Genomic DNA, 22,716 nt, shown 5'->3' with positions numbered 1-22,716 from the left:
TATTTTGAGGCTCAATCACATTCAGTTTTCTTTTTCTTTTTTCTTTTCTGGTAAGACTACATCATAGATGATGTTGTGTACTCCACCAGGAGGTACATGTTTGCTGGTCTCTCTTTTTGTGATATTAGTAGCCATTTGATGATTGTTATTGCCTAGATCCATTATTTTGTTATGGTTGCAAAGTGGTGATATTTGAATTTTATTTTAATGATTAATAGGAGTTATAAATATAAATAAAATAATTAATAGTTACATTATTTGTTTTTTTGATGTAATATTTCTATAAAAGGATAATTTTCTCTTCAGCTCTTTTAAAAGATCCACAGTTCTTATAGGAAAGGCAGGAAAAATTCCTAATTTTTTCTCATTATTTGTCAATTTCAAAATAATGAGTTGGTTCCCCAGCAGACTCCAAGGCAACTAATAAGTGGGATTTTTTTTTTGTATTATACTGAATGCATAGATTTAAACATATTTGATGTGTTTCAATCCATAGCAGTTAATATTCTTTCTCTTCTTTTAGCAGTTAATATCCTTTTTTTTCCTTTTTATGAACAATTTATCTATTTATTTGAGAGAGTGAGCACACAAGTGGCAGGGAGGGGCAGAGGGAGAGGGAGAAGCAAACTCCCCACCAGCAGGGAGCCCCACACAGGGCTCAATCCCAGGACTCTGTGATCAGGACCTGAGCCAAAAGCAGATGTTCAACCAACTGAGCCACCCAGGCACCCCTGCAGTTAATATTCTTATTGATACATAGCCATCTTTGTTTAGTGGGAGCTTGTTCAAATTGGCTCCTACGTCTTTTGACATGACTCTAGTAGTTCTTTATAGCTTCCTTGGTTTTGGTATGATGAAATGTTTAAGATTCATATCTTACACTTCCTGCTCCCAAACTTGGATTCAGCCATTTCTCTAAAGAGCCTCAGTTCTTCTAATGAAAGATGACAGTGACTGAAATCTGAGGCTAAAAATGCTCATTGCTATTGGCAATTGTTTCTAGTTCTTTTCACTGGCTGGAGCTAGGAAATGGTCATATATTTATTTTAGGGTCACATACACCATGATTTTATACTGATAATTCCAATTCAAATTCAGGGCTAGAGAATTGTCACTGAATTTTATCTGCCTTACAAGTGTCTCTGTTTTTACCCATACTAAAAATCTCGATTCTCAATGACACAAATAGAATTACTCTTTGGCTTTATCCCACAGTATACACACACACACACACACACACACCAGTGTTAGAATAATAGGAACAATGCCACCATCAATATGATTACTGAAAGTGATTTAAGATTCTTTTTTCAGTACTTATTTGCATCCCATGAGGGATGTCCAACTTACTGTGGTTAAAAATCACTTTTACAATTCTGTAAAATATTTCCATGGTTCCAAAGTCATCTCCACATAATAAGATAAATTGAAGGAATTCTAAGGTCTATTCTTTTCTTCTCTAACTTACTCCCTCCCTCCCTTCTCCTATAAGTGATCTCTTAAAAACATCTGTGGTTGGTTTTTACACTTACAAGTGAATATGTATGGATATATTCATATACCTTCTTCTTTCTTAGATAAATGGTAGAATGAAATACAGATTCTCTCCACCTTGCTTTTTTAGCAAGGAGATCATCACTCTATAATACTTATAGAGCTCTTCCTCATTCCTTTTGTGGATGTATCATTGCTTATTCAGCTAGTCCCCTATTGCTAGGTATTTGGATTGTTTCCAGTCTTTTGCCATTATAGATATGGGAATGAACAGCCTTGTGCATACTTCTTATTGGTGTTTTTGCCAGTGTGTCATCAGGAGAGATTCCTAGAAGTGGGACCACTGGATTAAATCACATGTACATACATGCATATATTGTTTGTCTGGATATTGCCAAATTCTTCTCCATAGACACTGTAAGTTTTTTATTCCCATCAGCACTATGGAATTGGCTGTTTCCATAGCACTTCACCAACAAAAGATCGACATACTTTTGGAGTTTTGCCAATCTGATAAGTGAAAATGGTATCTCAGGTAGGTTTTTGTTTTGTTTTGTCCATATTTCTCTTATTATGAGTGAAGTTGGATATCTTTTTATGTAGTTCAGAGCCATTTTCATTTATTTTTATGTTAGTTCCCCGTTTAACATCTCCAGCCTACTTGACAGTAAGCTTGCTCTTGGCTTTTATTTTAAAACTGCAAATTCTAAATCCTGTTTATAGAATAGGGATGTTAACCCTTTGTGTTCAGAGTCACAAATACTTCTGTCTAGTTTGTCATTTGCCTTTTAGTTTTGCTTATGGTGTAATTTCGTGATGCAAAATTTAAAAATTTTTGGTAATCAGATTCATCAATATTTCCTTTATTTCTTTTAGATTTTGAATTATATCAGGGAAAACTTCTTTCACACCCAGCTTATAAAGGAATTCAGTCATGTATTCTACTTGTATGGTTTCCTTTTATGCACTTAAATAAATCTAGGATACATTTGGAATTGATTTAGGGTACGGTGAAGGATGGATCCAATTTTATTTTCCTCATGACTATCTGGTTGTCTGAGTACCATTTATTAAAAAGTCTATCCTTTCCTCCATTGGTTTCAAATGCTGCACTTATCAAAACTAAATTTATGTATGTAACAGAGCTTACTTTTGAATTTTATATTTTGTTCCTTTGGTCTTCCCATCTTTTATGTGCCGATATGAAATTACTTTCCGAGTGAGAGTCTCTAGTACGCTGCAATGTCTAGGAGAGCTGCCCTTTCTCTCCTTGCTCTCCTCTTTCAGTTATTCTTTTCAGCTATTCTTGCATTTTTGCTTTTACAAGTGAAATTTATAATAAGCCCTTATAGTTCTAAAAAGAAACCCCTATGAAATTTTAAAAATTAGGATTGCATTAAATTTATAAGTTATGGAGAACTGACATTTTCTTGAGTCTATATTCAAACACATGGTATTTCTTTACATTTGTGTCTTTCAAGAGAATTTTATTATTGTTTCATACACATTTTGGACATTTCTTGTTAAATTTATTCAGAGGTATTTTATTTTTTGCTATCATAAATGAGATGGTAGCCATTTATATATTAAGTGAATATATTATATATGTGTGTATATGTGTATTTAGCATATGTCTTTAATGTTATTTTCTAACCTGCTACTTTACTAAATTATCTTATTGTTTGTTATACAGTTTTCACATGGATCCTTTTGGACTTCCCAGAAAGACCAACATTTTCCCTTTTTCTCTCCAAACCTAATACCTCCAATTGCTTTCTCTTGTCTGGCATTAACTACTACCTCTGACCAATGTTAGTTACGTAACAGTAGAGCCAGTGGGCATACTTATCTTGTTCTTAATTTCTACAGGAAGTCCTCTAGTATTTCTTCCTTAGCTATTTTATCAGATCAAGAAAGTCTCCACATACTCTAATTATTCAGGTAAGAAATCAAGATGTAGCAATATCAATAAATAACTTACTGGGCCTGAGTGTGACCTATGGACTCTCTGGCTTTAGAATCCTCAATCTTTGTAGCACATCCCCTAGTTTTCATTACTGGGGACTCCCCTGTCCTCTACTCTTCAACAGGATCCTCACATTTTAAGAGATCTTAGGAGAGTTAAGAGTGGCCCCCAGTGACAGCACTCATTCTCTTCCCTGTCTTCTGTGGCAGTTTTGCTTCTGCACAGATATACTCTGCTTAGCAAAGCAAGACCCCCCCCCCCCCCACAGGAAATCAGAAACTACCCTTCTTAGAAAGCAGTTTGGTGACCACCTATATTACTTGGCCAAGACCCTTGAGAGCAGCCTCATACCTCCCTCTTTCCTCCTGCTCCATGAAAATATTTTTCCAATCTCATATGTCATTTACAATGAGAGGAATTCTCCTGAATACATTTTTTTTCTCTGTATAACTACATTTCTAATGATACTTTAGTGTCCCTTGTAACTTGGCTAACAAAGGAACTACCTTACTGACCTGCTCTGACTTGACAAAGTGCATGTACAGTATTAAGAAATAGATGGGGTGGTTTATCTTGGGTAAATGTATTCAGGCTGGTGCATATACTAAAATAGCTTCTGGTTCTTTCTCCCTCTTTCAGGGATACCAGGTTGTGAATCACGAACAATGATCCTTTTGCCTTCTTATTCGGGGCTGGTGGGGGTGCTGGCGCTGTGGGGGGTGGTTAATTCTTGTTTTTTTTTTCTCTCTCTTTTTAAACCCACTAGGACTATAGGTTCTGTGGGGAGAGAACTGGCCCTCACCTGGATTGTCTGAGTATCCAGCAGTTTCCCCAAATAGGCTGATCCTCAGAGTCTGAGCTCTCTCTCTCTGCAAGGGCCAGAAAGAGGAACTGTGAACAGCAGGAAGGATATTCAAATCAGGTCCATTTTAAATTCTAATTCTCTTGCCTTTTAATAATTTTGATTTCCTTTTCCTCCAGCTAACCACCTCAGCTGTCTGAGGTATAAGCTGCTGTTTTCTCCCATGGAGACCAATAATTTCAGTGGAACAGAAGCCTCCATGTTCCCCTTTCTTTCCCAGGCAGCGTCTCTCTGGCCTTGGCCATGGCTTGCTCCTTTTGCTTTGAGACTCCACCTACCTGGCTGCACCTCCTCTGTCCCCACTCTCCTTTTATCTGCAGCTCCAAGGCGGGGAGGCTGCCTAATTCCAAGCTTGTGTTTGGTCTCTTTGAAGATGAAAGGGTCTGACATTGCCGCTGGAGCTTATTATGAGCATCATTTGCTAGGCAAAGAAGGTCAGGAGCATTTGGTAAAGCAGGAGAGGGAAAGAACCACTTTCTGCCCAAGCAATGGGCAGGGGCTATGCCCTCTGTGGCCTCCTGGTCATCACCTGGGAGTTTTCCTGTCTGTTTTTTCTCCTTAGCAGAAGTGTGAGAGTTTCTTACACACCTGAGGAGTGGAGAGAGAGAGGTTTGGAAGTGAAAAAGAACTTCATATACATGAACCCTAGCCAGGATTGGTTATGTGATTTGTGGGTCCTGGTGCAAAATGAAAATGTGACACTCCTTGAAGGGGCACCCACACCTCAATGTTTATAGCAGCAATGTCCACAATGGTTAAACTATGGAAAGAGCCCAGATGTCCATCAACAGATAAATGGGTTACAAAGATGTGGTATATATATATAATGGAATACTACTCAGCCATCAAAAAATTTGAAATCTTGCCATTCACAACAACGTGGATAGAACTAGAGGGTATTATGCTAAGCAAAATAAGTCAATTAGAGAAAGACAATTATCATAGGAACTCACTCATATGTGGAATTTATGAAACAAAACAGAGGATCATAGGGGAAGAGATCAAAACAAGAAACAAGATAAAATCAGAGAGGGAGACAAACCATGAGAGACTCTTAATCATAGGAAACAAACTGAGGGTCTCTGGAGGGGAAGGGAGGGGGAGGTGGGGATGGGATAAACTGAGTGATGGACATTCAAGAGGGCACATGATGTAATGAGGATTGGGTTTTATGTAAGACTTATGAATCACTGACCTCTACCTCTGAAACCAGTAATACATTATATGTTAATTAATTGAATTTAAATACAATTTAAAAAATAAAGGTGGTAAAATGTAAATAAATAAGTAAATAAATGTGTTAAAATATGAGATGGTATGGTTTTTCTCTTGACTTGTCATAGTAATTTTTGCTAATTAATCTTATACATCCTCAGACACATCCAGACACAGGATACTCAAGGGGGCAAATGCAAACTCTCCTAGGCCCCCTAGGGGCCCTGCTCCACCACGTGGGGCACTGTGTGGCCCACCAACTGCTGGGTTATCCTTTCTGCCAGTGACTGCACTGATGTGCTTTGTCCTGGTCAAGGGGAGGAGGCAAGGAGTCAAGCCAAGCATCTTCCTTTCCCACAGACTGGCCACTCCAATTCATGGAAGATAGGTAGTCCCATCTTCCTATCCTTAGGTAGTCCTAGGAGTATTGAAGCTCAGTGCCACTGAGTTCTATCTCCTCTTTAGGTAGTCCTAAGAGTATTGAAGCTCAGTGCCACTCTGTAGGTACCTGGTTCAAGAGTGGACAAAAGGTTTGCTCTTCCCCTCTTGTTGCTTGTCAAATGCACTGTGGTGCTGCCAGCACTGAATCTATGACCCACTCCAAGAAGCAAATTTGACCCTTCCTGGATCTGTGAACTAGGCCCTTGTTGGAGGTGGGGGGTGGGTGGGTGGAGGTGAAGAGGGGCTTGGGGTTCCTGGAGTTGTGCAACTGGGCAGCTGAGAGCTTTGGATTTCTGGAGCCCAGAAATTCTTAGCATGACATGGCTGCCTCTGAAACCTGTGTGAAGGAAAGGCAGCACTTTCTGAAATAAATGAATTGCTAGTAGTCTGTTCTCTGGGTCTAGGTTAGGGACTCTGGTGGAGGTGGGCCCCTCGTGCAGTTCTGGGGGATCTGGCTGGTTGTTGGGTCTACGGCTCCATGAAAAAGCACCCAGGAAGGCAGTGGGGGCTCCATTCCTCAGTGGGTAAGTCTTTGTTTCTGTGTAGCCAGAAGTTGGCCCTGCCATTTGGGGGCAGATAGGACTTGGGAGGGAGCTGTCATGTCAAGGCTGTTGGGTGAAGAGGATTCTGTTAGGGGTGGAGAGAGGAAGAAAGGGTTCAACTAAGGCCCTGAAGGGGGGCCATGGTCTCCAGAAGCAAGTCCTTTGGTCAGAGACCTGACCCTGAGAGGACTGGTACTCTGACTCAGGATGGCCTCTGCATGTGCACAGTACTTCACAGTTCCTAATGCCCGTCCCCACCTTCTTTTTAGAGAGAGAGCCAGCATGTGAGAGCAGGGGTAGGGCAATGGGAGAAGGAGAATCTTAAGCAGATTCCATGCCCAGCATGTTGCCCAGTGTGGGGCTTGATTCCATGACTCTGAGATCATGACCTGAGCTAAAATCAGGAGTCAGATGCTTAACCGACGGAGCCACTCAGGTACCCTTCTCTAATGCTCCCTTTTGCATCTTATTTTATTTCATGTTCACAGCGACCCTGGGAGGTGCTCATTCACTTTATAGATGGGGAAAGGGAGACATAGAGCAAAGGACTGGCTGGTCCAAATAAGTGGCAGAACTTACTAGCTAATCACTGTTGAGTATCAATCGTGTACATGGTTTCAGGTATCTGCAATGCCATGAGTGAAGAAAGTCTTTCTAAGCTGTTAACCACTGATTTTATTGGGTATATTATTATTATTATTTTTTTATTGGGTATATTATATTTGGTTAACCCTCTTAGCATTTCTGCTCAGTAGATACAGCCATCTTCAAATGGCAAATGAAAAGAAAAATTGAGAGAAGTAACTGACCTAAAGTCACCTAGCTAGTAAATGGCAGTGCCACCATCCAAATGTAAGTTCACCTGACTCCCAGGTGAACTTCCAGTTTATGCCTTTTCTACTCTTCCCAGTGTTAGGGAGACCTGGTCCTTCCTAAGTGGGCCTAGTGTGTGAGGGCATGGACAGGCAAGTGACCATAGGACAACATGGTAACTACCACCATGAATGTGTGTACAGGCTGTCATGAGATCACAGAAGGAACTGAGGAGCAGGCTGAGGACACATGGTGTGTTCAGGGGCTCCTAGGTGGGTGGTGTGGCTAGGACTTAGCGGTTGCTTCTTAAGGGCCTTGTAGACTGAGCCCTGAGTCACAGATTGTGTCCTGTCAGTGATGAGGAGCCCAGAAAGGTGTTGGCTAGGGACATAATGTAGTCAGATCCCACATGTCAAAAGATCACACCGGTGACTGGGTGGAGAATACCAGGAAGGAGAGCGGGCATCAGCAAAGTCATCTTAAAAACGTTATGTTGAAGCTGGGAGGGCTGGATAGTGTGGGTCAGTATTGTAACTACAACAAAGGAAAATTAATGTGCATTTCTCAAAAATGTAGAATTTTCTTTCTTTCTTTTTGGTGGAACAGAGCTTAATATTGTTGGAAGGCTAGGTTGTGTGATACAGCAATAACTGCATTTTACAGGTCAGTCTCACTGTATCTCAAGTCCACGCTTTTTTTTTTTTTTTTTTTTTTTTAATTTATGATAGTCACAGAGAGAGAGAGAGGCAGAGACACAGGCAGAGGGAGAAGCAGGCCCCATGCACCGGGAGCCCGATGTGGGATTCGACCCTGGGTCTCCAGGATCACGCCCTGGGCCAAAGGCAGGCGCCAAACCGCTGCGCCATCCAGGGATCCCATCAAGTCCACGCTTTTAAACAAAAGAAGAAGGGAAGTCTGTATTCATATGAAGTATCTCACTTATGGTCAGTTAAGAGAGAAATGACCCTCATTTGGGATTCAGTGACAGGATTGAATGTCTCTGTGTCCTTGGCTCTGGTGGCACTTTGGCTGTGCTGCTCTCAGGGAGCAGTTTGCTAATCTATGGTCTGCCCACAGGCAGGAACCATGCAACTTAGATATCTATGGATTTGCTAGAATGGCTGTGGCATTGTACTCATTTTACAGATAAGGACACTGAGGTTTAGAGAAGTTGAGAAAGTTGCCCAATCCCCTGTAGCTAGCTGGAGCCAGACCACATCAGGATCTATTGAATATGGACTAAGTTTTGTGTCTATACGTTTTGACTTAGAAATTAGGATGCCTGACTTCTCATGAAAAGTCTGGGTGGCGTCTGAATGCAGAACAATTTCTTGTCCTACACAGGCTGAAATATTGGAACATATAGGAACAGCCTGCTGGTTTATAGGACACAAATACTTGGAATCAGGACTGCTAGGGAGAATCTGGGAGGGGTGGCTTTCTTAGATTTGACAGCTTTAAGCCCCAGGCTGCTTTAAGATGGCTCTCCCTTATAGCCCAGATGGATGTAAGCAGAACAACAGCTCCAGAGGAAAGCCAAGAGGACAGTGTTGTATATCATATGTCCTAAGCTGACGGTCGGGCACTGACTGACAATGAAGGAGAAGCATCCTCAGATGAAATGGGAGGCAGGAAGGGAAATGGGGAGCCTCTCAGTGTGCCTGCACTGCATCACTTAGCCACACACAAATAGAAGTTTGTGATCTCCTCTTGGGGAGTGCATGCTGGCCTCTAGGGCCCAAGGGGTCCAAGCTGGCAGTTCCTGGCTGAATTAGAGGCCCATGTAGCTCAGAGGGATCCCAAGATCAGCATGTATCGGGGGGAGGTTGGGTAGGGAAGGGAAAGAGAAGCCAGCCACCCACAGAGATCTGATGAGATGTGCAATGCTGGCTGGAGTCCTGGTGGTAGAACAGTAGGCTGCAGGCCAGACATGACAGATGAGCTCAGCGCTCTGCGGAAATCACCCAGGAGAGCACATCCTGACCAAGCAAGGGAGAAAGATGAAACCTCTGTGTCCAGCCCTGTCCAATAGGATAGCACTGGCCACATGTAGTAAATAAAATATAAAATAAAATAAAATAAAATAAAATAAAATAAAATAAAATAAAAATAAAAACTCAATTCTTCAGTCTTATTAGCCAGGATTCATGTGCTCAATAGCCATATATGGCTGTGGCCACCAGACAGGACGGTGTGGATATAGGACATTTCAGTCACTGCAGAAAGTTCTATTTCATGTAAACTATCACATTAATATTTTAAATGTTGATTACCTGTTGAAATAACATTTAAAATATATTGATGCTAAAATTAGCTTCATCTGTTTCTTTTTATTTTTTTACTGTAATAGAAACTTATCAATTACCAGGTGGCTCATATTTCTATTGGACAGTTCTGTAGCAGATGGATACAGGAACACACCTCCATTTATCCTTGTTTTTGATGCCTCATCCATTCTATGGTGTTCCATTTGATGATGGCTGTGAAAACCCTTTCTTAACACAAAACCTCTTCTTAACAGGGTTATGGGACAAATGCAAGCTTTGGAACTGAAACAATTCAGGCTCAAAGCTCAGCTTCCCTACAGGCTGCAAATCTTGGGCAAATTACATAATTCCTTTGTGCCTCAGTTTTCTCATCTGAAAAATGCAATCGGTAAATGAGCCTCTGCATAGTATTGCTTTGAACATAGGAGATAGTTCGTGTACAGGGAACTGGGCCTGGCCCTTAGTCTACCTCAGTAAATGATAGCTGTCATTATTGTTTTCATTATCATTAGTATTTTTTAGCATGAAATGAGAGGTTGTGGTCAGTTTCTTTGGCTTCAAACCATTTACTCCCCTGCCCCGCCTCAGCATTCTTGCTCTCTGATAATGACCCCTCAGGCGGCTGTCAGCACCCTCTCCTGGCCCTACGCAAAGCCCTTGGGCATGGCCCAGGCACTCACCTGCTGGCAACTGCTGGCCCAGGAGGCCCTGAGGGCACCCCAGCTTTCTGAGCGTGTGGCTTTGCTCTCCAGGTGCATCCGCAGCTGTGCCTCCAGCTCTTGGCTGACGCTCTCGAGGGCATGAACCTTGGCCATGTATTCCACCAGGCAACCCCCCAGGTCCTCAACTGTACTGAGGTTCCTCTCCAGACCTGGAGCTGGTGCTGTGGCAAGACCTGAGCTCCGCAGGCCCTGCAGGAAAACACTGCTGATGCCCAGAGCCCGGCGTGTCACACGGGTGCCCAGGCCACCTGTGAACCCACTGGGCGCCATCCCTACATAGACTCTGGGTGCTCGGATGAGACCACCCAAGGCATTGGTCCTGGAGGCTGGGGGGCTATCCAGGGAGGATGATGACCATGTTCCCCCGAAGGATGCCCTGTGCCTTTGGAGGGGCATGCTGGAGCTGGCCCCGGTGGGCATGTCCACCACCACTCGCCTTGTGCTCATCTCCCCTTCTGCCTCTGCTCTGCCTAGTGGGTTTACAGAGCCTAGTGGCTTTTGGTTTCCAGCCCCAGTGTCCCTGTGGCCCGGTCGTGGGCCTTTCTGGAAGCTCCCCTACCCCCAGGCCTGCTTTGTCTGCTATTTTCTATGAGCTTCCACCATTCATTGAGCTGAAAGAGAAATGGTCCCTGCCCCAGGGCTGTGTGCAGAAAGGCACTCATGCATTCTCTGCAAGGTCATGTGCCTGACCTCCCAGATTTTTCTGCTGGTGGTGGGGGAGGCTAGATCAGTGCAGGCTGTGGAGGAGGCTCATCTGGGTCTGTGTCCTTCACCACCTAAGAGAGGGCAAAGCAGGCATCAAACAGCCCTATTTCACAGATGAGTAAACCGAGGCTTAGAGACCTCAGATCACAAGTGTAGTGAGTGGCTAGGCTGACCCAGGACTGAATCCAGATGTTCCAGGGCCAATTTCAGAACTTTCTACATCCTTACGTGTGCTGTGTATGTGAATGTGTGAATGTGCATGCATGTCCACACAGGTAATAGACAATGGATATGGATGTGAACCACCCATGGTGGAGGCAGCCCCATGAACTCAAGGGAAACAAATGAAGCCTGTTTCTTCCCTCACCCTCTCTCAGTTCTGGTAGCAGCTTCAGGTCCTTCGGTGGCATTTTTTTTACCTTGAACACTGCTGTTTATCAGCTGCTTGATGTTGGCCATGTTGCTCCATGTCTCTGGACATTACTTCCCACGCACTGGCCTGAGCTCTCTCTAAGTAGTAGACAACCACCCTGGGCAAATTCAGGTCTCACACATGTTGGGCACTTCTTATGCTGTAGCTGTTTCCTACACTTCTGTTTCTCCATTTTCCAGAAGACTAATAAATAAGAACAAAGAGGTTTTCCAGTAAGCTCTTTAAGGGTGCTTCAAGTTAGGATTTGATGACACCCCTGGGTTTTAATTCTTACTGTCAGCACCTACTAAGGTATGTTGTTATGGTCACATCTCAAGTACTTTTACAGGTCTAAAAAAGATCCTCTGAGATAACAAAACCCACTAAAACCTAAAACCTACTGCACTTAAGTTCTGCACTAGAGAATCCAAGTAGCCACAATTAATCCAGAGCTGGATATTTATCCCAAATCCTGTAACATGAGAACCCACCTCAAGTGAGAGAAGGGGAAGGGAGTCAATTTCTAGTGTGTATTGAATCCATCCTAGTGTTGTGTATGGTTTCCATACTTTATTTCATTGAATTCTCAACTCAACTTTAGGAGGTAGATATAGGGTTGACATGTACTACTATTTGGGCTGTGCACTGCACTACTTTAAAAATATAATCACTGTGTCAAATGATGGGTTATTAACTCCTTATGTGATGTGGACCCTGATAGCTCCAATGACTTGTCCAAGGTAGTAGCAGAGCTGGGATGAGAAGACCTCTTCTGACTCTTAGTCAGTGACATATCTAGCAACCCCTCTGACTCCCACCACCTAGAGAACAGGATACTATCCAAAGTCACACAGGCAGAGGTCAAAACTATGATTACCTACTGGAATATTCTATGTGCTCTTCCTTGCTGATTAAGACTACAACTTTTCCCCGCCTTCTACTTTGTCTATTTGAAATGACACAGAAGAAACTTCATAAATATTAATGTTGGTTATATGATTAACAGTATAAGGAACCAACTTGGTCAAGTAAAAGCTGGCAGTGTCCCTTATTTATTTAGACATACATCTCTGGTACACGCTGTAGGGTCCATGGCACCCACCAGACTGTCAGAATAATATCCTCCTAACACAGGTGATGCTGACTAGGTCTCGAGAACTGCAGGAATTCCGGGGTGTATCATCCAAGGCTAAATGAAGGGTTCAAGCTACTGAATAAGTTGTTTGCACAGGTGTCACGTTTATGCACTGTTATTCTCTATGGAATGTTAACTCTCAGTGGCCAGGTTAACTCCAGCTTTCTCCAACCCAAAGATATATACAGTAGAACCCTCAGCCCCAGGGAGGAAGAGGAGAGAGAAGGGATTTATTTTACTTGACATCAATGTTTCCAAAGACCTAAAGAGAGACGACTCTGTTTTGGAGACATCACAAACATGTTCTAAAGGGTTTGTATTATCAAATGACAAATTGCTAATCCTATTAGTTCATTACGCTCATAAAACCCAACCTATTGTTAAAATAGATTAAAAAGTACAGATGAACATTAAGCAGTGTCAGTTCTTAAGGAAGACTTAAAAGTTATTTTAAAATGAAAAGAATGCAAAATGCATTAGCAACTTAATCCTCTGGCTAATAAAATAAGTTTATTTATATATACATGGTAGTTGAATTCTGTGGATAAGGAAAAATAAGTCATACATCCACATATATATATGTGTATATATAACATATGTATCTTTGATTACATATATTATATATAATTTTACTTTACAAACATATTTCTTTATATATGCACACACATTGCTATAGTAAATGCAATAGCAGACAGAAATATAAGGTTAAAAGCTCAGACAGCAGCACGCTGGCAAACGAATCTCAGAGCAACATTTAACCTGCTTCCTTGTGGGTTGAAGAGTCTTTAAAGAGAGACAACCACCAAACTCATGTTAAGTAGATTCATACAACATTGAGAACACACATTTTTGAAGGCCATCTTTTTTTTTTTTTTTAAGGAAATGTAGGAAGAAAGGAAAAAGTTATGATAAAAAGACCACAGCAACAACACAAACATGTGAATCAACATTCAAGTTCAATTCCCAATCTGACTATAAGAACATCTATATTCAAAATATACTATCAAACTAATTTTCTTTAGAGAAAGAGTCAAAGCAGTTCTCTTCTCTCCCCACCATCTATTAGGAAAAAAGTGAGAAGCAGCCATCTGTGGAAGCCCCTGGTCTCTGCGGGTCTGACCCTCCTGAGTGTGGGCTAGGGGAGGTGGCTGGCCAGCCATCTGCAGAGGCAGCCATGCAGGGGAGACTGGGAAATGAATGCCGGGTGGCAAGCCCACCTGCAGACCCACAAGCAGGTCCACCTGCTTGTGTCAAGGAGGGATAGGGATATGGTGATGTCTTCTCCCAAGCAATCCACCTTGACAATCTTTGTTTTGTAAGATCACAGGAGGGTTTAGAAAATCACAGCTCCACACTTCAAGGCCTTTTATATAAACATGTTCCTCAAGGGGCAAAATGTGATGCCTTTTGAGAAAACAAAGCTGAACCCCAATAAACATTTGATTTGTGAAGAAGGGCAAGCATTCCAAAGCTCCAGGGTTAGGATCCACATCTAAACCATCTTCAGAGAAAGGCACGAGTTTTAAAGCAGATGTGGGTGTTGGAGAGGATGCAGGAATGTGCTTGGGGGTGGGTGGGGCTTTTTTTCTGCCAGGGCAAGGCAGTCCTGTAAGCACAGTGGAAGCTCCCTGTCGTGTGATGTTAGGAGGATGTGGCCTTGGGATGCCTAATGTCCTCCACAGACTCCTGAGGGCTGCACGTTCCTTCCTGCCTGCTGTCCTGAACTCAGATGGTATTAGCCTTGACAGTCAATGGTGCCACTGTGTGGGTACAGGATCATCCGCTGGGGTGATGAGAGGTCCCCTTTTCCTGCTCTGTGCATGAGTCTGCTGCTTCCCCTTGGGTGGTCCAGTTGCCTTCACTGGTGTGCAGGGGGAGGAAGTGGGGTCCCACTGAATCCAGAAGAACCAGAACTTTAAGAAGCTGTGTTCTTGACTATTTTAACATTTCACTTCCACAGGTCTATTTCTTTCCTCACCTGCCTGGGGCTGCTGGGACCCCCAAGTACTCAATGACAGTTATTAAGAGAAGCAATCAATGCAACTGCTTTGCTTAGAAATACCTTTATTTTATAAAGCCACGGATCATTCTGTAAAGTTTTTTTTTTTTTTTTTTAAACCACACTTATAAAAAAGATGTTGACAATTCTTAGGAAAAAAAAGCTGAAAATGTTTCTTATTAAGTCAGGGTTACACAAAGATTATATTTATAATATATATTTGTATATTTATAATTTAGAGACGACAGGTAGGGAACAGCAAAGCAAGGGCTGCTGCAGTTAGATCTCTGATACTTGATCATTTCCCACAAACAGTGTTTCCTGGCAGAAGGGATTAACAAGGACCATCCCAGTGTCTCTGTAGTCGCCATTGGCTGGGGATCGGGGCTCCGAGAGCTGGTCCTGAGAGGAGAGAGGGAGGAGATGGTATGAACTTGGAGGGTTCCGTTCATAAGGAAACACACATTCATAAGGAAAACATTCATAAGGAAACACACACACAGGAGGACATCCATTTCCAAATAGGATTGCTTGGTAAACATTTTCATCGTCCTCACTGTCAATGCTGAAGTGCAGAGCCCTCTCTGCTCTTCTGCAGGAAGATTTCCTGCTTCCTGAATGACAGGTTGCCAGAGATGGGACTGCTTTCCACTGAGAAGTCTGAGAAGGCTTGCCATGTGCAACACACAGTGAGCGCATGGCCCACTGCCTTCGTGGGTAAAACTGGGTCTATGTGGGCCCCTGATTCTCCTTCCTGCCTCTTTCTCACAGATCTCTGGGAGACTTGGCAGCTTTCCCTACCTGCACTTTCATGCCCTACATTTCCCACCTTTTTCTTCTCTTACCATTCACCTGTCTGAGCCTTCAAGGGTGCATTCCTCCCCCTCCTGAGTTCTCCCAGAATTATTGCCTCATTTCTTATAGCACTAGATGTACTGAGGTGAATGGATATGAATCTCTGTGACAGTAGGTGGCAAGTGAAAAATTTAGTCTGTGTACATAGCCTGAGAAATGGAAGAATCTAGAAATAAGTAATTCACTGATTAGGTTGTTTAAATGATTTTGGCATCAACTAACAAGGACTGTAAGCATTTGTGGTCCACTAAGTGTCTGTACTCAGGGCAGCCCCAGGGGCGCAGTGGTTTAGGTCTGCCTGCAGCCCGGGGCATGATCCTGGAGACCCAGGATCGAGTCCCACATCGGGCTCCCTGCATGGAGCCTGCTTCTCCCTCTGCCTGTGTCTCTGCCTCTCTCTCTGTGTGCCTCTATGAATAAATAAATAAAATCTTTAAAAAAATAAAAAAAATAAATGTCTGTACTCAGACTCAGGCCCAGGTATTAATTTAGGGAAAAAAAAAAAGTCAGCTTATCCCAGTTCTAAAATACTGACATCTCAGAACCTACAGGCTACTTTAGAGCAAAGACTCAGTAATAAGGTAGAACCGGCTTAATCCAGACTTGGTGAGATGTCTTCACTTGAAGAAGATACAATTAACTTGCTGAAGTTTATTGTAACCAAAACATGGATAATTTTTGAGTAGTACATATTGCCTTATGGACAATAAGGAGGGAAAGGAACAACGGCCATTTGTCAGTGAAACGTCTTTTCCGAAGATAAAAATGTTCTTCAATGTCTGGAATTGATAGAGTGCCCATTTGAGAGAGGGACACAGGAGCATCTCTCTAACTACGGAAAACAGGGCATCCCCTCTGTCTCTACTGGGCTTTGCGTTGAGCTGTGGAGGGAGATTTTGGAGGCTGAGATCTGGCATGTCATTTTATAGTTTGTACAAAGCAATGTTCACCAAGGGTGAACCATGTGGAGACTTCCTACAGTGTAGAAAAGAAAGTTACTTAGGAAATGACAGACAAGAAAGGAAAAAAAAAAAAAAAGGAGGAGGAAGGGAAGGAAAAGGGGGCGTGGGAAAGCATGGAAAAATTTATAGGCACCTTTTGGGCATTAGTTTTGCCTATACAGCCTGGATTTGTGTTTTGCTGCTTTCATCAATCCAGAATGGGAACAGGGCACCAGAGAAACTTGCTTAGGCAAAGCACTTGGCAGCCACGAAAGTTGGCAACTACAACTACGGTGAGTGCAGCCCCAGGTTGTGGAGTGCAGGGTATATGCCCTGTGACTGCATGACCACTCTGTGGGTGGTCTGCAGGGCCTGTATGTGCCCAGAGAGTTGGAACAAATTGTAACATTACTCCACATAAAGCAGAATGAGGGCAGTAGACCTGTTGGGCGGGAAACAGTGATAAAACCCATTCTGAAGCCAAACTGGCCTTCCTGCTGCTGGTTCTATGGCAACTTCCTAACCTAGGATGGTGACTGCTGGGGGCAGCCTCGACCAGAACCTCTGGCTTTTGTCTGAAGGCAGCCCCAGTGCTCTGGGGTGGAATGACTAATTGGGATGCTGCATAAGCAGGGCCCTTTCTATAGTAAGCTCACAGACACTGTCCTTTGGTTTTGGTTTTCACTTACCAATTTGCAAAGAGAATATGAGAAATTTAGAGTTCAGAGATTCAGAGATTCACAGCCCACACTCAAAGTGTGGCCAGCCCTTTTGCCAACTTACCCATCTTTTTACTCACTGTAATAGTTCTCAGGAACACTTTTAAAAACATTTTTATTTTTTTAACTGAAGTATAATTGACATACAATATTATATTAGTTTCAGGTGTACAACATAGTGATTTGACAATTATGTACATTATGAAATGCTTCACCACAATAAGTGTGGTTATGAATTTTGCTATGCAAGATGTACACTGACCATACTAAAGGTCAATGCTTTCATGGAGCCTGTTGCTTTGTCCTTCCGTTAAAAAAATTTTTTTTTAAAGATTTTATTTATTTATTCATGAGAGACACATAGAGAGAGGCAGAGACATAGGCAGAGGGAGAAGGCGGCTCCGAGCCCGATTTGTGACTCGATCCCAGGACCCAGGGATCATGCCCTGAGCCAAAGGGAGATGCTCAACCACTGAGCCACCTAGGTGTCCCCAGTTAAAAATTTTTATTGAGCATCCACTGTATGTTAGGCTTTGGACTGGGTGACGGCCCAGTCATGAATTAAAATCACAGTTCAAAAAAAATAAATAAATAAATAAAATCACAGTTCATTCATGTGATAAACATTACCATGTTCTGGGCATTGTCTAGGTGCTAGGGATAGAGCAATGAGCAGAACAAACAAGGCTCCTGCCCTCAGGCAGCTTATATTCTAGTAGGAGAGACAGATAACAGGCCAGTCAACAGAGAATGATGCAATGTCAAGTGGCAAGAAGTGCTCTGAAGAAAAATAATGCAGAAAAGAGTATAGAAAACCATGGGGGTGGGGGGTGGCTTTCTACTCTGTATAGATAAGTCAGGGAAGGCTTCCCTGAAGAGGCAGCACTGGAACAGAGACCTGATGGAAGTGGGGGATGGAACCAGGAAAAGAGCATTTTACATCTGTGAGAGAGCAATCTTGTATTGTTGGAAGAACTGTGTTGAGGAAGAGCCAGAGGCCATTGTGGCTCAAGTGTGTGGTCAATGGGCAGTCTGGCAGGAGGGGGCCAGGGAGGTGGGCAGGGGCCAGCCTATGAAAGATCTGGTAAGAGGAATTTGGATTTTGTTCAGAGTGTGAAGAGGAGCCATTTGAAGGTTTGGAGCCATGAAGCCATGGCAGATGTGAAGTCCTTCCTTGAGAAGATTTTGTGGCTACTGTGTGGAGGACAAACTGCAGGAGGCAAGATGGTAGCTGGGATCTTGTTTTCAGAAGCCACTACAACAATCCATGATTTGAGGGAGGCAGCAGCGCAGGTAGAGAAAAGTACTCTTATGTCGGAAGAACCAAGGGGATCTGCTGACAGACTGGATGTGGAGTATGTGAGAGGAAAAGGCAGTTGGCAGTGCCATCCATGTAATGAGAAACACCAGGGAACTTCTGGGTATTTGGGTGGGGAGGGGAAGTCAACAGTTCAGTTTTGGGCATGTTGAATATGAGATGCCCATTAGACATGCATGGTAGTAGGTGGGTATGTGAATCTGGAGTGCAGGGGAAATATCAAGGCCAGAGATGGAAACGGCAAGTCAATGGTGCAGAGAGAGTACTTAAAAATCATGAAACTAAGTATAGAGAGAAGAGAAGCAGTGGGACAATTGAGCCTGGGCACTGCAGTGATTAGAGGCTGGCCAAAGGACAAGGAGTCAGTGACAGAGACTGAGAAGGAGCTGCTGAGAGGGAGGGGAGCCAGGACGGGATGGGTTGAAGACAGAAACTTTCTGAGGAGGTGCTGATGCTGCTGGTAGATCGAGTAAGCGGAATGCTCAGAACTGATCCCTGGGTTTCACAATATAGAAGCAACTGGGTATTCTAGGTGGGGAGTGAAATATTAAACTAATTATCAGGGGATCCCTGGGTGGCGCAGCGGTTTGGCGCCTGCCTTTGACCCAGGGCACGATCCTGGAGACCCGGGATCGAATCTCACGTCGGGCTCCTGGTGCATGGAGCCTGCTTCTCCCTCTGCCTATGTCTCTGCCTCTCTCTCTCTCTCTGTGTGTGTGACTATCATAAATAAATAAAAATTTAAAAACAAAAAAAAAAAAACAAAAAACAAAAAACAAAAAACTAATTATCAGGCCAGTAGCTACAGCTACACACTTACAACTCTGGTAAGCACTATGATAGAAAAGCACAGGATGCTGAGGCCATATGATAGGAGAGCAGAGTCCAGCCTAGCAGGTCAGGGAAGGCCTCTCTGAGAAAGTAAGTTAGTCTGGGCCTGAATGATGCGTAGGAGTCAGTGAGGTAAACAAGTAAAGGAGTGCTGGGGAGGGACAGAATACATTCCAACAGAGGAAACTATCATGCATAGCCCCAGAATGGGACATAAATTAGCACCATAAATAAATCACAAGAAATCCGGTGTGGCTGGAGCTTAGCAAATGAGGGAAGAATGGAATGATGTGAGGCTGGACGGTTGGGCCAGGGCCAAGTCTACCTAACAGGCTCTGCAGAAGACTGTGAAAAGACTGAACTGTAACTTAAGAGCATCAGGAAGCTACTGAAGGGTTCTGATTATGGGAATGATGTGATCACATTTATGTTAATAGAAGCTCATCCTGGCTGCTGTGGGGGACGGATCTGCAGGGGAAGAAGGAACTATCTCCAGAAGTTCTCATCATCTCTAGTAGTCCCATCTGTTCATCCATTCATTAAACCACCCTTCCTCTCCTTCTATGCATTCATTAATCATGTATAAAGTACTTTTACCAGACCATCAGCACAATCTTTCTAAAACTAGGTCACACAAACTGCCCAAGACTAAAATACGAACTCCATTCAAGCCCACGTCTAATCAATCTATCTTTATTACTATGCCCTCACCTCTGCCTCACCTTATGTATGAGAGTAGAAGGAGAGCCTGGTCAAAGCCTAGCTCTCTCACTGGCCAGACAGATGTTCTGGGCAACATTTCTTGACTCGATGTGTTCTTTTCTCCCATTATATGCGTGTCCAGCCCACATTCCCACCTTTACTCAGGTTACTTCCTTTGCTATAATATCTGTCAAAATCCATTTATCCTTCCTAACCCTCAATGCAAAGGCTTTCTTCTCCTAGGTTTCTACAGCTCTCTGCAACTCTTCTTGTATCTACCCTAGTTTGTTTGCTTTTGAATGATGCTTGGGGCTCATATGTCAACCACATCTCAGGATCTATGCCCCCTGAGAGCAAGCTCTCGTCTTCACAGTCCCCAGAGACTGCCTGCCACAAAATGGGTCCTCAATGAATACTTATTGAATTGTTCCCAGAAACCCGAGGTTCCAAGAACAGTGCTTCCTGAATGTTAACATGCATAGAAAGCACCTGAGAATTCTTGCTAAAATACAGATTGATTCAGTAGGGCTGGGGTGAGGTCTGTAGTCTCCTGCCACTGCTCCTACTAGTCTGTGTACCATCTTGAGGAGCAAGACCCTAAGAAGCAAGCAGATGCTTCACAGCTTACTTTGGAGCCTGTGCTATTCTCTATGGTGGGGCTGGACCTTCCAGGGGCACCCCTTGGTTTGGGGCTCATTACCTCAGAGGTTTCAAGGGACTGGATCTCCCTTGGTAACTCCACAGCATGCTTGTTGAAGTAGTCCATGGTGATGGCATTGTTCCAGTAGCTCAGGTTGTTCTCTGGGTTGGCCGTCTTTTTCTTCCTCCTCAGGCAGCACACTGTCAGCAAGACAGCTATAGAGAGAGTCGAAATTAGAGATGGTATGGGGATGTGGGGGGAGACAAGCATGGAGCCAGCATTGCTGAGTGACAGATACAAGTCTCCAGGTGAGGCTGTGATGCTCATATATTCATTCAGCCGCCTGCCCTATTTGTTAATTTGTTGGTTTGACAATTATCTGCAATGTTTAATGTTGACTTTAGGCCAGGTTCTGGGAGAGAGGGAGTGGAAAAAAAAAAAAGACAAGGTTGCCCTACATCACAAATATCCCTCCCAGTTTGTGTATAGAGGGACATACAGGTGGTGACATGATCTATAATAAACAAAATGAATACAAGGTAAATTCAGATAGCAATAACTGTTCAAAGAAAATAAAACAGGGTGAAGTGAGAGAATGAGAGGAGTTGGGGAGTGAATACTTTAGGGTCATCATGAAAGGCTTTCCTGAGGTGACCTTAATGTGTGACCCTGTCCATCCAATCTCTGAGACTTATGGGGCTCTAGGGAGGAATAAGTACATTTGGATGTTGCTAATGAACCACGTGTGAACAGAGGTGCTTCGGTTTGCCAAGAAGGAAGGCTTCTGAGGTTGGAGAGATAATGTAGCCTATCCAGGCTCAGAGTGTGCAATGGGTGATGCTTTGACAAGGATGACAGTAGCCCTCTTGGGGAAAAGGCAGTAAATGAAGACTGGGATCCCCTGCCCAGGCTCACCATCACCACAGCCTGTGGGTGGCTGAAACTCCAGGCCAGGGATAGGCAGGGTTGTACTCAACATCTTGGAGGCACGGACCATCTACACTGGGAAGAGGAGACCCCAGACCCAGCAGACCAGAGGCTGGCACCATGATGGCAATGACCACCAGGGGGCAGCAGAGGGCCAGCTCTATCCACAGCAGCCTGAGGATTTGGCCAGCATCAGGGGGGCCTGTATATGCCAGTGTCAGGTATCTGTAAAAGCTGGCACTCATACAAGCTGAGACCTCAGAGGCTACCCCCTAGGTCCCTGTAGGATGACACAGTAATTCTGTTTCTGTAGCTCTCTTCTCAGCTCCTGGCCTTGCTGGCATCTCAACCTGAAAAGGCCTCTAGACAAGGCCGAGACATTAGGCAAGTTTCTACTGATCCAATCTGCTTTGATCAGAAAGACTTCTAATTTGCTCATTACTCTTCTAGGTCCCCTTTAAAAAGTTTTAAAGATATAAAGGACATTTCTGAGTGTTTGAGCTAAAATAAATTTTAGACTGGCTGGTACAGACTTTCAAATTTTGAAAAATTTCCAAATTCAAATTCTCCTTTTTCTTCTCTCCTTTCCTTCCATAGAAGGAGCTGACTGAAGGATGAATAAGGGTGAAGTGGGAGAGCTACAGAGCTCAGCCTGAAAATCTGCAATTTAGGGCATCTCCTTATTTTATAGATGAGAAGACTGGTCCAAAGTATCCAGCTGACTTGCCATAGGTCATAGGTTTGTGAGTGGCAGGGCTAGGGCAAGACCTTGGGTCCTGTCTCTCTTTTTCTGGCATCTCATAAAGCTGCTAACTTGGGCTGGCACAGGCTGCAGAGTCTAGGTCCTCTACCCCCAGTCCAATGCTCCCTCAAGCCCACACTGCCCTTGGCTCCACAACCTGGGCCTGTTTAGGACACAGGACCAGGACCCTGCCTTGCAGGCAGGGCTGGCCCTGTTGTGGGATGGTCTGGGGATTGGAACAGGGGACTCTGTTCCTAGCTTTCTCCCCTTAAATGTTAGCACTTGAGGCCTGATTGTTTCTTTCAGGGAGCTCCCAGCGACTCGCAAATGCCATTTCATTTACAATAGAAGCTGTCCTCGCTATAGAAAGAGTTTGGGCTTAGAGTCCAAAAGCCTGGGTTCAAGTTTGATTGCTGTGTGTTACTTTAGGTAAATCACTTTATCACACTTGGCTACTACGGAGTCACA

The 22,716-nt window shown here is 43.6% G+C and overlaps 2 protein-coding genes across 29 annotated transcripts in view; both read right to left on the bottom strand.

Moving 5' to 3' along the window:
• The window catches only part of BFSP2 (beaded filament structural protein 2), a 59,958-nt gene extending 49,189 nt beyond the window's left edge, over window positions 1-10,769 (bottom strand). The window contains exon 1 of the mRNA XM_038570900.1: window positions 10,281-10,769. Coding sequence (XP_038426828.1) covers window positions 10,281-10,769 — 489 coding nt within the window. The remainder of the gene's footprint in view (window positions 1-10,280) is intronic.
• A 2,633-nt stretch (window positions 10,770-13,402) lies between these two features.
• Window positions 13,403-22,716, bottom strand: part of TMEM108 (transmembrane protein 108) — a 343,329-nt gene continuing 334,015 nt past the window's right edge. For all 28 annotated transcript variants that reach the window (XM_038570880.1, XM_038570881.1, XM_038570882.1 and 25 more), the window contains 2 exons: window positions 20,640-20,794; window positions 13,403-14,975 (listed from right to left, as the gene is read on the bottom strand). In XM_038570880.1, coding sequence (XP_038426808.1) covers window positions 14,853-14,975; window positions 20,640-20,794 — 278 coding nt within the window. In that variant the 3' untranslated portion in view covers window positions 13,403-14,852. The remainder of the gene's footprint in view (window positions 14,976-20,639; window positions 20,795-22,716) is intronic.

This window comes from Canis lupus, chromosome 23 (genome assembly GCF_011100685.1).
Source record: "Canis lupus familiaris isolate Mischka breed German Shepherd chromosome 23, alternate assembly UU_Cfam_GSD_1.0, whole genome shotgun sequence".
NCBI classification, from domain to species: Eukaryota; Metazoa; Chordata; class Mammalia; order Carnivora; family Canidae; genus Canis; species Canis lupus.
This window is presented reverse-complemented; position numbering and strand designations above follow the sequence as displayed.